Raw genomic sequence first — 17,192 nt, forward strand, 5'->3', positions numbered from 1 at the left:
TGTTTCAGAACCATCTGGCTTAGGAGAAATTGTAAAATCACTGTACATGTAGTCTGTACAGTAAATAAGATGGTTATAGTAGTATACAAAGTAAAATTTACATATTTTATTCAGCAGAAAATCATTCATTTCTTCTAGTGAGTAAAATACAGATTCTTATGTTTTGAAAATTAGTAAGCAAATGAAACAAAATTAACTCCTAAGGTGAGAAAATTGCCTCGTGATGTGCTGCTCATTTTGACATTTTTAGTTACCTACAAAATATGCCAGGATAGACATTTAAATATTATATCTCAGCATTGTTTTTTAGTTATTCAGCCACGGTAATAAAACACGTCTCCCCTCAGCTTGTCATTTGCTATTAAATCTGCAGAGAATGGAAGTAAGAGCAGCACTTAGAGAAAAAGTCAAAGGGGTGGCTCACCGTGTCACAGGCTGCACATATGCAGACATTTTTAAGCCATGAAATGCAAATGTCTTGAATGATTTCAAATGACAGCATGCAATGCCGATACAGTTCATGCTCTGATGTTTTCTTGATACATTTTCAAAACCAAAGTCAGTTTTCAATGATAATTTGTCAGCTCCTCCTAGTGCATCAGCTACATCCTACTAATAATCAGTTCTGAAGGTGGAAATGCCCCTTTCATGATGGAGCCCCATTTAGAAAATAATGACCATGGGTTCCTCAGAAAGTTAATTAAAGTTCTATGTATGTATGTCTTACAAGAAGGTCTGGAAGCTGTACCTGAGAAGGACAGCCAAATAAACCCACCTGCTATCTAATTCCCCTCTGATTCAAATCCATTATGATGAATCCCAGGGTTTTAAGAACATGGATAAAAATCAAAAATAATCTCAAGTTCTTCTCCTTGCTAAGAGATTTCCCAGTCATTCTTACTGCTATAAGAAGATCTGCTGCTGACAGCACATTAGAAGAGTTTAAAGGAAAACGAGTAAGGGAAAGGCTAATAAAAAACAGTATAGGCCAATAACAAAGGCCAAAGCCTAATCCCTGAAAAGGTCTATGGACCACATGCAAGTTTCTAACCCTTCCCAAGTAGGCAAGGCAGGCCTTCGGTGCTCCAAGCAACAAAGGAGGAAGAAGGAAAGTTGGTGAACATCATGATTCCTTTTGACTCCCTTTGACTGATGCTCAGCCATTACCCCTTCTGTGACTGTCCCCCAGAAATCTCAGACTTCTCTGGCCTCCTGCCTACTCACAGGTTACATGCACCCACCTGACAGGGGCTGTTCTAAAGCATAAACAAAGTATGGCTGCCTGACCTTGAATAGTGCTGTCCTGTGCTTGGCCACATTTAAGAGCATCTCATTGCTCCAATTATGAGTAGACTCCAATAAGGACATAAATAAGACCCACAGTGAGGGACATCTGGAGAGTAAATATGCTCACTGCACTGAGATCATTATATCTCATTACACCTGCTTTTAAAAATGCTGATTCATTCATCATGGATGTCAACTGATTTGCTCAGAAACTGAGGTGGGATCCCAGAAAAAGCAGGGAATAAAAATCCAAGAGTAAAGAAGGATATGGAAAGAGAAGCCATGAACTTCACTTTGGTGACACAACGAGAAATAAACAAGAAGGACCTGTGGCAGTGAGCAAGTGAAGGTCCCATCCCTTAGCTGACTGAACAGATCATAATATCCAGAACCGGCATTTAAATGGCACCTGCTATGGGCCAGGTGTCATTCTAAGCATTTCACACATATTTATGTGTCTAATTCTCAAAATAAGGTATAAGACTGGTAGCATTGTCATCTCCTTTTTGAAGATGAGTCAATGGAGATGCAAAGAGTTTAACTAGCTTGTCTAAAATAACAGATATTATCTTCCATTTACATAGCTTTTTCTTTGTTAAGGCAGTACAGTCTGTCTTTTATAGGAAGTTTAAAATTTCACATACAGTACTTTATCCCATAAATGTTATCTCTTCAAAGATCCATCATGCCTCTGGAAAAAATACTAAAGCCATTCATAAACTGGAATATGGCTTAATTAATGTATAATGCTCCCAACATCTCAAAATAAAATTGATCTTATATGTCCATGCATTTCACTAATTTTAGGCCAGATTCAAAACAGAACTAGGCTTTACTCTCAAATTGTCCTTAATGCATCATCTTGGATATGTTAATAAATAAAATAGATTCTGCCAGTAGATAGGAAGGTAAATGCATTTTAATTACCTCAAATGTCTTAATTAACTCCTACTGCTAATGATACGGCAATTAAGGTTTAACTACGTTGTACAGGATACATCTGCTAGCTTTCTATTGGGTCATGCTGCTGAGCATCACTGAAATCCAATGAAATTGGGAGGTTAGACTCCAATTCTCAAAGAATTCAAATCTCAATGAGAAAAACAAGTGAAACTAAGGTGTTAGGCTCACTGCAGCGTGTTTTCCTCACACACACCTGCTTCCTGATAACTGCTCTTTGCCCTTCTCTGTCCTCATCTTCCTCTGAGCACAAGGAAATACAACATGGTAATACTTGCTTGTGAAAGTGCTTGAGGATATACATCAAGCATCACTGGTGAGTTCTTGCATACATTGTTTTAAGCTCCTTTAGTTCAGAGTGCTGGAAGGGAAGTTATGGTGATATGTGCTGATCTACCCGGACTTCATGAGGACCAAATGCAGAGACCAGGTCAGGAAGGCATGGCCATTTTGGAAGCTAACTCCTATGGGGGATAAAGATGGCCACGCTCTTTAAAAGAAGGGCCAGACTCCAGAAGTGGAGTCTATTTCCCCTTCTCTTGTATCTGAGTTGGGCCTCTGTCTAGCTTTACACAAAAGAATGCAGTAGATGGTGAACCACGTCACTTCCAAGGCTATGCCTTAAGAGATTTGTAATTTTCACTTTCATGGTCTTGGAACCCAGCTATCACAGTGAAAAGCAGCAGCCACATGGAGGGAGAACTGACACACCAGGTGGCAGCCCCAACTGAGCTTCCAGCCAACAGCCAGCACCAAAACCAGGTCAAATGAGCAAGCCTTCTTGGATGTTCCAATCTGGTTAAGCCTCTGGATGATGATAGCTCCAGGTGATGTTGCATGCAGAGAAAGACATCTCAGCTGACCTCCATCAACCCATAGACTCTTAACAGATCATAAATGACAGTTGTTGTTTAAAGCACTAAGTATTGAGGTGGTTTATTATGCAACAGTAGACAGTCAAAACCTTCCCAAACCATCTTAGAGATCCAGGCCGAAACTATTTCCTGCTTGCTACAGCCTTTTCCAGGACAAGTCCTGAAAGATCCAGAAACATGAAGGTGGCTAGGATGGGATTGAGAAGCACACTTTCCAACAGGGCGGCTAAGACAGTGGACCCTGGGCCAGACTGACTAAGTCTGAATCTTGGCTTTGCCTTTTACTAGATAGGTACCTAGTAGAAGTTACTTAACTTTACTGTGCCTCAGTTTCCCTTTGAGTAAAATAGAAATATTCCTCACCTCATAGATTTGTCATGAAGATTAAATATCAGTATCCATATATATAAAGCATTTAGAACAGTGCGTGGCAAAGTATTTGTGAATATTAATATTTGTTCTCTGTTCTGTTCTACATCCAAGAAACCACCTATTCACAAGGGATTGGCCTCACACAGATACATGTGTATCTGACGTAGTCCTGGAAAGTTATTTCATCTCCAGCATGTTCTGAGCTATCATCATCACATTCATATCAACTTTGTTTCTACATATGATTTTGTAGGTCACTACAACAATCAGATCAGGTTACAGATAATGGTAGTATTTACAGATGTCATAATAAAATTAATCCTAAATATGCTAGTAGTACCAGATTAGTTTTTAGGTTTTAGTTCTTTTTGGGGAAAAGGAAAATCATATGCACAGTTTGGGAGTTACTTTTAAAAAATAACTATTGAATCTTTTTTAAACGAAGCAAGAGACAGTAGTAACCAATTCTTTTTGCTATAGGATTAAAATTAGTAAATAGTATTTTTTTTTGCCCCAGCTCTTGATCTCCTATTTTAAAATGTCCATCAAGTACTTATCTGTATTTACTTCAAAATTAATCATCCCAAATGAATTGACATATAGTTGCCATAAGTTCAAGCTCTTGAAATAGTCTTCTGTTTCAGCCAATGAGTGTCTGACCATAGCTCTTCTCATGGAACTTTCCTCTAGAGCCCAAAACTCTCTCATTTCTTATTTTCCCACATACTTCTATTGATAAAACTGTTGTAGATCCAATTATACTACCTATATGCTAGTCTTTGAAAATGGTTTCATCTGTTTTTCAAGACAACTATGATGGATTCATAAATTGATACCCAAGTAGTTCAATCAGAGGTTCTTGGAAAAGGTGTCAGGTTTGTGCCTGTCTTCAGCATGATAATATCACTCATCCCCATTATTTATGCTTTCTCTTTCCAATTATTCACAAGCCCTAGGTCAGCTTGAGAAATACATATTTTCATTTTGTGGTTGCTAATCATGCATTAAATGGAGACTATCAGAGATGCAAATTAATTGCAAACTATATAAAAGATACAAAAATTTTAAACTATGAAATTTAAATTATGAATGCACTAGTAATTCAGCTTCCAGGTTCCTTCTGCAAACACTGGTAGTTCCACCTATATTACATTGCTGAATAAAAACCAAATTGGGTGATTTAGATAGCAACAAGGAACACGAGAATTTATTACTTTTCCCCCTCCCAACTTTGCAATTCCCTATTCTTTTTATTTCTATTACTCCTTTGTCTCTGTTTTGAACCCTATTCTTTTATGTCTACTTAACTTCAGCCTACCAGATAACATTAATTACACATTATTCTGCTTTTCCTTAAGATGTCATTCTTAATATTTTATATTCTACCTGTCTGTTCAAAGAACCTGAATCTGTTTCACGATAAATTTTAGGCCTATTTTCCAGGGCATTTGTAGATTTATGTGTATTATGTTATTATGTGATTATACACAAAAAGTTTAAGAATATGTAAGAATACTAGTTCAGTAGTATTATTGAGAGTAACTGTTGGGAATACTTCTGCATCCACTATGTAGTTGAACACAGCAAAGAAGAAAATCAGCCAAAATTTAACTGCGAAAGAACATCACATGACAAAGAAAGCCTGGTTAAATGGAAATAACATTCAGATTAGAACTAATAGGTTCAACCAAAGTTTTCATACCAGTGAAGTTTTGTTTTACTTGTATCTGTTCTCCATAAATGGAGCCCATTAGAGCTTAATTGCTTAAGTTAACAAAATATTAATAAAATCAATTGTGTAACATTTCTAATGAATAAAATTGATTTAAGTGTGGTACAAGTCATTTTACCAACTTGCCTTTTTAGAAAAAAGACTGGTATCATTTTATCAATAAGTAAAAAATTCATAAAGGAAACCATTCGATTAAAATGTCTTTTGAGTTTCTCAGATAAAATGTCATGGCTTTCTCAAAAACATATGTTTACAAATTCTAAATCTTGGTTTTAGTGTAATTTTCACAAAATGTTTTTAAGTAGCATAAGTAAATATCCTTAGTAATAACTAAGCTTAAGTGCATTCATGTTAACAAAATTATTTCAGGAAAAATAAATGTTGAAACTGCTTACCTGGCAAGGTTGTTTCATTTTAATGGCTATAACATGGTATCTATAACAGCAAAGTTCACAGGTCCAGGAACCTCTCTCACTGATCCACTTTAGCAGGCACAGCTGATGTGTATACCGAACTGACCCATCACATCGGCAGGGGTTCAACAACTCACCCTAAAAAGAAAACAGCTCAGTGTGAATATTTGTGTCTGTGTCTCTATTTTAAAAACCTAATGCTTCCTTTCTTTTCTTCCAAAGCCATTTACTCAGGATACAGCATCAGGCTCTATCCTAGGAAATGAAATTAAAATTTTATACCTCTCATGGGAATGAAACTAAGTCTTAAAACTATTTCAAAGATATTGCTTAGAGTTATGACATAAATGTTCTACCAACATACAAAATGTCTGCAAGATATAGCTCCCAATACCCGTGGGGGCAAGCTGTACTATTAAATCTCTTTAATAACTTTTAAGTGGATGGTCAGATGCATTTCCTCTGCAGTTATTCTTAATCATTGCTAAAGAAGAAATGCATGGCATCCCAGAAAGCGGCATTATGCTTTTTTTTCTAAATGTAGCATCATAAATATTGACTTAGGGCACTATATTCCTGAAAGCTTGTATATTCTTATGCTATTTCCTTACGTTTAAAAACATTACACCTAATCTTTTCTCAGACCACACATTTGTAAGGGACATATGCTATCATTTCCTCTGCATGATTACTCTCATATAAGTTTGCATGCACCTACAATGGTGTTTATAATTTTAGAATTGTGTTGCTGACAAAATATAAATTGTTGGCATAATAGCCTTTCTTTCAAAGTCCATTCCTATTTCTCTTGTATCACATGCTTTTCACATCCGTGAGATTAAGTCACCCAAATTTGCAGTAAGGAAAGACTCTGCCCTTTCTGGTTGTGATATGACATCTGTCTCAAGATACATCTGTAGAAAACGGACTTCACCTTACATCTGACAGGTTTGCTTCTAAGCATAAACCAAAATCCATCGAATAATTCACAAAAGCCGCTTTTGGCATTATCACTAAAGCACCTGAGGAACATGTAGCTCCTAAGCCAGGAAGGAAAAAGAAAGTGTAGATGAAATTAAACCCAGTATTCACCACTGGGACATTTTTATTTGCCTTCACGGGAAGGGAAAGGGGAAGGCATATTGGAGCCAGCGCTCACAGGGCAGAACCAGAGGAGCCTCACTGGAGGCAAACTGGGAGGTATGCGTGCGCTGTCCGTGGTGCTGAAAGCTTGACCGGCGCGAGCTGGAGCCGCCACCGGCTGCCTCGGGGTCTCGCCGGGCCTTACCTGCTCCGCGCCCTGGAAGCAGATCTTGCAGATGGGCTGGTGGTGCCGGTGCTGGTGCCCAGCGCGCTGGTCGCCGCCGCCACTGCTGCTGCTGCGGCTGCTGCACACCGAGCGCGTCTCGGGCTGGTCTCCGGCGCCCCGCCGCTCGCCCTCGCCGCCCGCGCCGGCCTCAGACTCCCCGGGGCCGCCTTTCGCTGCTGCCGCCGCCGGGAGGCGCCTCGGACCTTCCCCGGAGTCGCCGGCCGCCGCCACTTCCTGGCCGGCGGGCTGCAGGGGCAGCGGCGGAGGCGGCAGCTCGTCCGCTCCCCTGCACCGCGGGGCCACCTCCCCTAGCGGCTCGCTTGGCCCCGCGGCGCGCTCGGGGGTCTCGGGGGACGCGGGCAGCGGCGGCAGGTAGCGCGGGGCCGCGGGGACCGGGGCCGGCTCTCCCGGCGGCGGCGGCGGCGGCGGCGGCGGCGGCGGCGGCGGGGGAGGTTGCGGGGGAGGCTCGGCGTCCCCGCTCTCCGCCCCGCGACACCGACTACCGCCGTGGCCGCCCTCAAAGCTCATGGTTGTGCCGCCGCCGCCCTCCTGCCGGCCCGGCTGGCGGGCCGGGCTCTGGCTGCAGGGAAAGAGAGCGCGGAGGGGCGGGAGGGAGAGGGGAAAAAGAGGGAGGGGGCCCGGGCGCCTGGGGCTAGGGGGCGGGACGGGGAGGGGATGCGGAAGGTTCAGCAGCTGCGGCGGCGGCAGGCGCGGCCGTTCGGTGGAGCCGCCGGCTCGGCTCTGATGGAGGCGGCGCCGAATTCGGCTGCGCGTGAGAGCCGCGCCGCGGAAAGGGGGGGCCGGAGAAGCGAGGGGGCGGGAGGGAGGAGCGGTGCGGCGGGGGTGAGGGGGCGCGGGCGCGGGCGCGGGCGCGGGGTGGGTTGGGGGCGCGGATCAGCGGGACGGAGCTCGGGGTTCGGCTCCGAGCGGGCGGGCTGGAAGTGGGGGATCCCTCAGCCGCCTCCACGGGCCGGCCCCGCGCTCACGTCGGTTCCGGGGCGGATGACCCCTCTCCAAACGGCGCAGCGCTGCGGCTCTCGTGAGCTGGGAAGTAGGGGGCAGGGGAGAGGCCGCGGGTCCAGAAACCGTTACTGGATGGGCCGGTGGGATGTGGCGTGGGCCGGGTGGGGCGCGACAGTCTGAGCCGAGACCCGCGTGGGCTTAGGGGTGCGCGAGGCGGGTGCCCTGGGCGCGCCCGAACTGGCTGAGCAGTGGAGCGGGAAAGGGCGCGGGACCCGGGACTGTAACCGCCACTTCCCGGCCCTCGCTCCCCGCGCTTGGAGCCCTCAAGGGCCTTCTCAGGGATCCCCGAGAGCCTTAAAACAGAAGTCTCTGGAACCTGTGTCCTCTCCCTGTCTGTCCCGCCCTCGAATCCCTGTGTCCTCCTCACCCGCTCCCTCCTGCAGTGAGCATCCCGGGTTGTTGGTAAAGATCTTGGTGCCTGGAAGGTCAGAGCTTCGTCTCCTGAAATGGTTTATGCCCTGGCGCCACGTTCTGTGGCTTATAATCACTTTCGTCCTCGCCGCATGAGGAAGCAAATGACACCGCCCCTTACCCTGGAAAAGTGGCTGCAGCCTTCCCCGGATCTTAGTTTTACTCACCCCGAAGTCAATTTCTCGGTAACTCCACCCTGCAAAACCTCTGTGGGACTCATCTTCAGGGCAGAGCTAACAGTTTTCTTTCCGGGAAAAAAAAAAAATCCCTCACCTGCAGGGAACTAGGCTGAGAATCGTGCACATGCAGTAGTTTCCAAATCCGTGCAGTGTGAGATCATAAAGCACCGGATTTATATGCGGCAGTGTGTCTATCCGAATTTTCACTGATGTGACGCTTTCAGTCTTTGACACAAAGACACAGAGCAGTCATTTTTGGCAGCGTTTCATAGCCGAAGACCCGGGATCAGAAAGGCAAAATAACTTGTTCAAGGTTATAGAACTATTAACAAAGAACTTCTGTGTTCCCTGACCAGATTTTCTGGTTCAAATGCCAATAATTTTTTCTTCCAATCCTTTCTTCTGCCTCCTAAAATAGTATTGTAGTACATTGTGTGTTTGGCGCCATTGATTCCCATTAATAGTTAGATACTCTGTAATGGCTGAGATAAACTACTAGCTTAAGTTCATTTTTCCATTTCACGTTTTGGCAGTAAGAAGTATATTTGATTCTTAAAGAAGACCTACCTCTTTTGACAGAAATTGGTTTCATTTGCCAGAGAGAGAAGGTAGTGAAAAATAATTCAAGAATGTTTTGTCACAAATGTTCTCTGATGAACTAGTTTCCAGGAATGTCCTCTAACACTTAGCCCCTTCAGACTGGCTATTTTTGGTAGCAGAGTGGCAGGCAGCAAGCACATTTTTAAAACAATAATCTCCAGGAACTTACCACGTTGAAGAAATGTGGTTGTCGATATGCTTTCATTTTTGGTCTTCACCTGTCAGAATGACAATGCAAGTTTGTGTATTGCCACAGTCAAGATAATCATAAGCCTTATGATCATCATAAACCTTCTTCATAAGTTCTCGAGTTAAAGACTGTCTAGATTTGTACAGAATCCCCTAAATAATTCCATTTATGACTAGTAAATTTCTACCAGGTGTGATAAAGTGCATCGGTACTCGAAGGACAGCATAAAAGCTATGGGTTTTGTATAAACGGTGTAGAATAATTCAGACAGCGAAGCGGCATGGATAAAGGAGAAAAGGGCCACAAGGCTAGATGTGTCCTCTCAGTTAATTGTTTCTGAAAAATAAAAAAAAATACGTTTGCTTGCTAAATTGGGTAGCCACATAAGATTCCTTCCCAGTTTCAATGACCTCCAAAGCTGACCAGTCCCTGAAGGGAAACTTGCTCATGATCTTCAGTTAACCCAATGCATTTTCAATGGGTCCAGGAAAAACACCTTCTTTCTAACTGTGGCTACATCCTCTGTCATAAAATTATAAAATAATGAAATGCAGAAAGGATGAATTCCTCTCAGCTGCTGGCAACCAAGTGGAAGAGAGATGGAGACACAGACATCAGATAGAGCAGTGCGCCGGTGGCCACTGACAGCCATCAGTAGCAAGGTGCATCTGCCAACTGAAAATGAATGAGGGGAAATGCAGGTTTATCAAATTTGAGCAAATATTGAAAGGATGATCAAATCTTCATGATGCCAGTAAACCAGTTGTTCATTCATTTAGTTGTTTAAGCCAAAATCCTAAGTGTCATCCTTGACTTCACATCGTACGTTCAGTATACAAAAATTTCTTTCAAATGTACTTTCAAAATATTCACCAAATTTCACTACACCTTTTCACCTCCGTCCCCACCATCCCAATTCAAACCACCATTATAATGCACGAAACTGTCAAAACAACTTCCTGTCTCCCTGCTTCTCATTCTTGAGCTTACACCCTACACCAGCCAGGATGATCCCATTCTGGTGTTAAGTCTAGTCATGTCATCCCTCTACTCAGTACCCGCCAATGGCTTCTCATCACACTTAGTGTAATACCAAAAATTTTAGCAGCCCCTGCAAGTCCCCAGTGTAGCCTCTGGCTGCCTCTCTAAAGACCTCTCCATACTCTCCCCACCAGCCTACCCTACCCTCCTTGCTACTCATTTCTGCTACACTGGCATCCTTGCTATATACCAAGTACACCCCCTCTACCCATCTTCAATTATTGTGGCTCACTCCCTCACTTCACGCAGATTTCTGCATTTCATAAAAAACACCTTCCGGCCAGGTGCGGTGGCTCACGCCTGTAATCCCAGCACATTGGGAGGCCGAGGTGGGTGGATCACCTGAGGTCAGGAGTTCCAGACCATCCTGGCCAACATGGGCCAACATTGTGAAACCCTGTCTCTACTAAAAATACAAAAAATCAGCCGGGTGTGGTGGTGGGCACCTGTAATCCCAGCTACTAGGGAGGCTGAGGTGGGAGAATCACTTGAACCCGGGAGATGGAGGTTGCAGTGAGCAGAGATTGCACCATTGCACTCCAGCCTGGGTGACAAGAGCAAGACCTCATTTCAAAAAAAAAAAAAAAAGACCTTCCATAAATTTTCCATCTGATATAGAATTTCCCACTCTCATTTTCCCAGTTTTACTCTTTTTCATCTCACCTTACTGCTCGACATTATATATGGATATATTGTGTGTATTTTGCTCACCTAATGGTGTTAATTAGTCATTTGTTGCCCTGTGTAAGTGAGGTCGATGTCTTGGATCACCTTGATTTTATGTTCACCAAAGACATGTCAGAAATTCCAGCATTTGTCAATTCTACCCTTAAGTTTGGTACCATTTTTCTGCCAGTCTTTCTAGCTTTGCCTCCTGATTCTCTCATTGTTTTTGGTAACTGCTGGTTCTTCCACTCATATGGGCTTCCAAATCTAAGTCAGCCGGCCAGTCCTCTCTCCTTCCTTATTGGGTGCCTTGGTCCTCACCAACTTATATTAACCTGGCTTTTCTCTGAGAACCTAGTATCTTCTCTGAAAGCTCACTAATACCTAAATTCTAGATACAAATACCATTCAATACTCGCTAAGTCCTACCAAAAATACTTATTTCAACCTCCCACAAAATGTTTTAAGACCTTCAAAACAATAAAATAGTATATTAAGAGCATGTTTGATTTGTAGAGGATCATATTGCATTTTTTTAAAGTAATGACCAAGCATTGTTTTCTTCCCTTAGTCGTCTCTGCCTTGAACCTTGGAAACAAGTGCTTTCAACATAAGCGATGTAAAGGCATTAAAACATGTTGAATGGCTGTGTGCACAGGATATCCTACACCTGCCTGACATCTGGAATGCAGGTGAATCAGTCTGACCTGATGGAGCCACCCACACTTTAGAAGAATCTCAAATACAGCCAACCCTGATCTTCTTCAGCTGAAAATCATCCATCTACCAAACTCACAAATTAAACATAACGTGAATATTATTACGTTATGCCTTGTGTTGTGGTGTTAGGCATGCACAGATCTGGGTTTATCCCCTTGTGCTAGACAGTAGGTCACTTGGTTTGAGTCTGTCTGTTTCAGTGACCCTTTTCTCTAAAGCATTTAGTTAACATGATGGCTGACATCAGCGAGAACTCAGTAAATGTGGATTAAATGAGAAAATTCAAAAGAATGATTACTTACCTTTTTAAAGTTATCAATGAATTCTATACAAATAACAACTTAAAGGTCACTATGTTTCCAGGAAGTTTGGGTGGAGAGCAGAGGATTGGTTTTCTAGACAGAGAACTTGTTAGACTGAAACAAATCTTTCTGTGGAAAGTGTTGGGGTGCTAGCCTGAATCCTGGCTGCTATAGGGTCCCTGCCTCTTTCTTGGGCCCCTGACCTTAGAAGAATCTTCCTTCAGATAAGAAGAGGAGGCAGCTCCAAGTTTACGGCAAACCACCAGCCTCACACACCACTCCCAACCCACCCTTTTTCCAGACTTTAAAACATCCCAGAAAAGGATCATGGTTGCTCCAGCCTGGACCATGAGCTGCTGAGCAGTCGCTGAAAATCCCTTCAACAAAATGACATAGCTGATGTGAGTAAATAGTAATTCCTTGAAGGAAGAGAAATTCTATTTCCAGGGGAATGACTGCTTGACAGATAAAAAGAGACACAAGTATCCCCACATCTTGGAATTTGACCTCTAGCCGCCACAATTGACCATATTTGTCATCACCTTCTTCTTGTCCAGCTGAACTCCTAAACCTGCCACCCCACCCCTAGCTAAGCTAATAACATGAAACTGTGCCCCAAAAGATAGTGAATATTTACTGAAATGCAAAACCAAGAGTTATAAACTATAGCCACAGACAAGACTTCTTAAATGCAGGAAGTTTTGAATAAGTGGGCACAAGTTAATACAATTAAAGAAAAACAATATTTGATATTTTGGACATGAGCCCAATGTGCTGGCGTATATGTGTGTGTGAGTGGGCGGGTGGATGGGGGAAATCCCACTAATGATGGGTGTCATCAGGAAAGAAAATCCAAAAACAAAACTACCATTCATTTGTACAATTAACAATTAGAAAGTGACAAACGTTTAATAATACACTTGGAGTGATACATGGTTGTACCTGACCTCAGAAAACTCATGGCACAACTAAGAAGACAGAGACATAGACATAAACATGTCACATAGCTTGAGTTCTAGTTGGAGGATTAAAAGTATTGTACAAGTACAGAGATCTAAGAGTTCTGCAGAAGAAAGATGATTTTTTATAAGAAAGTTCCTCGGAGTGGGTCATTTGAGCTGGGATTTGAAGGCTAAATAGGAGTATGTCAGGTGTGCTTCATATCAGCAACTAACAAAATCAAAGAGACAGAGAAACTGCTGTAGTTGTTAAAGTGACCCCATCTCTACAAAAACTACAAAAGTTATCCACGGGTGGTGACACACCCCTGTGGTCCCAGCTACTTAGGGGTGCTGAGGTGGGAGGATGACTTGAGCCCAGGAGGTTGAGTGTGCAGTGAGCTGTGATTGTACCACTGCACTCCAGCCTGAGTGACAGAGCGAGACCCTGTCTCAAAGAAAAAAAAAAAAAAAAGAAGTGACAGAAAAGTATAAGTGATAAGTGGGACAAACCTACCACATATTGAAATAATAGAAGACAAGCACCTTTTGCTGGAAAAGCATCACTGCGGGAAGAATTCTGTCCATATAATTACCAAGAAGTCACTATTCCATCAAATGCAACCTAGAGCCACCAAAGTACCAAGAAATAAGCAAATCGGCCTCTAAAAGACCACCACAGCCCACCCCACACAATCACATAAAAATCCAGTTACTAATGCTTCCACTTTCCTCTCCAGTGAGACCGCTAGATATGCTTATATCTGACTTTAAATATAATCCTAATAAATATGCTCACCTGATCTTCCTGTCCACAGCAAATGACAAATAACAAATCTGGAAATGTAAGCAGAGTAGCAGCATTATGAAATAACAGCTAATATTCCTGCCCTGAGCCCAAAGAAAGCAGACCCAATAGTTTTAAACCTCAGCAGGAAGCATTCATTTAAGAAGAAGCAGCTCTATACACAGCTGAGTAGCCACTGGAGGTGTTATTTTGCTTTGTATCCTGATATTCATCAAGCATGTGAGTCTCCAAGAAAAGTTTAGACCTTGTTGATTAAACAGTAAAGGATGATAAGAGGCTTATTCAGAAGATCCCCTTTCAGTATGGTTAATTGCAGATTTTTACCATGTAAAATAACCAGATTAAAAAGTCTTCTCATACCATACTCCCCTCCTTCCGCCTCCAAGCTTTGGTGGGTGCACCTGTTAGGCCTTGCAGTGCCCCTGTGAGCATGCACCCTCACCACCCTCCTCCAGCTGACCGTAAGTCACTTGAGGGCAAGTCATTTATATTCATGTAACATTTATAGTTTGTCCCCAGTGCTTAGTTCAAATGCCTTGGCACATAATGGGTATTCAAAAAGGGTTTATATAATGGACAAAGGAAAATGAAGTGATTGTAACACTTTTAAAGAAGATTTATATTAAAAATGAATGAGCTTCCCACTACACGAACACTTCTTTTGCACTCACCAATGAAAACTAAAATTGATTGATCATTTACTAGGTCAGGCACTGTTCCAAGCGTTTCACACATGTGAATTTAATCCTCACCACAGTGCTGTGAAGCAGGCACTATTATGTTCCCTATACCAAGGAGGACAGTGAGGCCCAGACAATGTGCTGTGCCCAGGCAGGCAGCCGGTAAATGACAGAGCCTGCCTGCACACTCTGGCAGGCTGGCTCCCAAGCCCATGCCCTATCCACTCTGTCATATACCTCCAGTGTTATATTATTCATAGAAGACCAAAAAAAGAAACCTATGCGACTCACTGCTGCTAAAAGGGGTTGAGAACGTCAATGTAGCTTCCCCGGTTTACAAAAAAATCTTAGTGGTTGCACAACGTTGTGAATGTATGTAATGCCACTAAGTTGTACACTTAAAATAGTTACAATGGTCATTTTCATGTTATGTATATTTTACCACAATAAAAAAGTTTCTTTTTAAATCCTGCAGTGTATTTCTGTAATGCTATATCCAGGCCCTCCCTGCGTGAGTGACTGGCGTATGAGGAGCACCTAGAGTCTAGGTTCCTAGGCACCTCCTGAAGCTCCTTTGTATTTGCCTTCCATGTGAACTACGTTTCCAGCACTAGAGCCATTTTTTAGGTTGAAAGTGTTACAGTGGGGCTCACCCTCCCTCATTTTCCACCTGAGTCCCAGTATGATCGCCTGGATTCTGGAGTGTGTGTGAAGCCAATGACCACTCCCATATGCAGAATTTACCAAATAGCACACCTAGACTTGATGCTGCAACCCTGGAATTCACTCCCCCATCATTAGAAAGGCAGGATTGAAGGAAAGGTTTCTTTATACAGAGATGTTGGCACTAGAAACGAAGCCATCGAGAGGCAGGGGTTTGTATTCCCAGCACCTGCAACCAGGAGCGTCTAGACACAGCAGATTCTGAATAAATGTGTGTGGAGGGAATCATGGATGTGCGTCTGCTCTTCTCCCTGCTTTGGAGGAAAGCTGCTTTTCTCGCCCCAAACCTTACCAGTGGAGCTTTGTGGGGACCCCCTCCATTCAGGGAGCCTCTTGGCAATTTGGACACACAAAGGGCTAGCTGGTGACTGACTGACACTTGACAGATGTGAGGTAGATGGTGAACTGGGTCTACGTCTGCCCGGGAAATCCTGAGGGCCACAGGCATTGGCGCTAGAGGCGAGAGCCTGCTGCCGTCTTGTATCTGCCTCCCCTTTCGGTTTGCACATCAAAGGATCCTGACTGTTGATCATCACTCAAACATGAGCCATGCAGGAGAGTGAGTCAGCAGGGTGTCCTCTTGGCTGCCGCCCAGCTGGGTCCTTTGTTAGAGCAAGTAAACTCCAACAGTAAGAATGTAGACATGGAGGGGACGTGGTAGCTCACACCTGTAATCCCAGCACTTTGGGAGGCTGAGGCGGGTGGATCACTTGAGGACAGGCGTTCAAGACCAGCCTGGCCAACACGGTGAAACCCTGTCTCTACTAAAAAACAAAACAAAACAAAACAAAAATTAGCTGGCGTCATGGCGCACGCCTGTAGTCCCAGCTCCTCAGGAGGCTGAGGCAGGAGAATCGCTTGAACCCAGGAGCTGGAGGTTGCAGTGAGCTGAGATCATACCACTGCACTCCAGCCTGGGCAACAGAGCGAGACTCTGTCTCAAAAAAAAAAAAAAAAAAAGTGTGCACATGGACTGCCCAGTGGCCACAGGCTAAGAAGAGAATCATTAGGAACTGTCCAGCCTAAAATTCAAGGGAGCAATCAGCCAAGCAGAGAACCTCCAGAGAACTCAAAAAAGTAGGAAGGAGTCAGCTTAGATGAGTCACACTGGGGTACCCCCAGCTCTAAGCATACATAAGGCCTAGAAGGACAAACTCATTCAGCAAGTGAGAGCTGCTGTCTATCCTCACCTCTTCTCTCTTCTCTCCCACTTTGAGCCAGGGCACCGTCTGGGTCATGAGAGAGCTGGGTCATGGGTGAAGAGGGGAGCAGGGAGAGAGCTGAATGCAGCGGACCCCACTTCCCCTTCCACATGCAAACTTCCCTCTGGCAGTGTACCCACTCGAGAGGGTAGAGGACAGCTTGGGTAAATGGGTTTGAATTTTGTATATACTCCTTTGAATTTGAATTCTATATACTATATATTCATTTAAATTCTATATACTCATTTGAATTTTCCTGAACTAAGACAGTGCAAATAAAAATAACTGTAGGGCAATTACCTGAAAACAAGCAGAGAAACTGTGAGGCCTGTCCACGTCTTCATCCAGGGTGTAAACCACTCACCAACCCTGCCCTAGTGTTCAGGGGAAGTGAAACATGAATGTGTTCATCACAATCCATACCTAGAACTCTGCAGGCATTTTTTTGCCTTACGTGCCAGCTGCATTTACAAAAAAAAATAATAATAATTTTCTAGAAGATAGACAAGTTGATATGGGGTCTTGTAGGGGAAAATAGGGTTTCTTTCTCACCCATGACTAAGTTTATGGCCAAGACCCCTACAACGAAAGACAGGTTAACAAGAGAAAAACACACAAATGTATTTAATATAAGTTTTACATGGCATGGGAACCTTTAGAATAAAGGCCTAAAGAAACACGGGAAACTGTGTTTTATGCTTAGGTTGGATGAAGAGGTGGATAGTTGTGGAGAAGTATGATTGGACAAAGTGCGTAGATCT

The 17,192-nt window shown here is 43.5% G+C and overlaps 1 protein-coding gene and 2 long non-coding RNA genes across 7 annotated transcripts in view; 1 reads left to right on the forward strand and 2 right to left on the reverse strand.

Moving 5' to 3' along the window:
• The window catches only part of MARCHF11 (membrane associated ring-CH-type finger 11), a 112,598-nt gene extending 104,854 nt beyond the window's left edge, over positions 1-7,744 (reverse strand). Inside the window, exons 1-2 of one of the 4 annotated variants that reach the window (XM_054684181.2) lie at positions 6,928-7,703; positions 5,622-5,777 (exon numbers count right to left, since the gene is read on the reverse strand). In XM_054684181.2, coding sequence (XP_054540156.1) covers positions 5,622-5,777; positions 6,928-7,476 — 705 coding nt within the window. In that variant the 5' untranslated portion in view covers positions 7,477-7,703. Of the gene's footprint in view, positions 1-5,621; positions 5,778-6,927 lie in introns of all 4 variants that reach the window. The other 3 variants (XM_003310631.6, XM_054684183.2, XM_054684182.2) reach the window with 3 other exon arrangements.
• LOC750999 (uncharacterized) lies at positions 7,634-11,878 on the forward strand. 2 transcript variants are annotated; one of them, XR_680046.5, is made up of 3 exons: positions 7,634-7,720; positions 8,355-8,567; positions 11,630-11,878. It is a non-coding gene; the product is annotated as an uncharacterized LOC750999 (long non-coding RNA). The 2 variants fall into 2 exon arrangements; XR_680047.5 differs by lacking the exon at positions 7,634-7,720 and adding an exon at positions 7,899-7,987.
• Positions 8,550-14,275, reverse strand: LOC104006358 (uncharacterized). Its single transcript, XR_008547879.2, has 4 exons — positions 14,187-14,275; positions 13,818-13,855; positions 9,331-9,379; positions 8,550-8,626 (listed from the first exon to the last, which is right to left on the reverse strand). It is a non-coding gene; the product is annotated as an uncharacterized LOC104006358 (long non-coding RNA).
• Positions 14,276-17,192: the final 2,917 nt, after the last annotated feature.

The sequence above is a fragment of the Pan troglodytes genome, chromosome 4, assembly GCF_028858775.2.
Source record: "Pan troglodytes isolate AG18354 chromosome 4, NHGRI_mPanTro3-v2.0_pri, whole genome shotgun sequence".
Classification (NCBI taxonomy): domain Eukaryota; kingdom Metazoa; phylum Chordata; class Mammalia; order Primates; family Hominidae; genus Pan; species Pan troglodytes.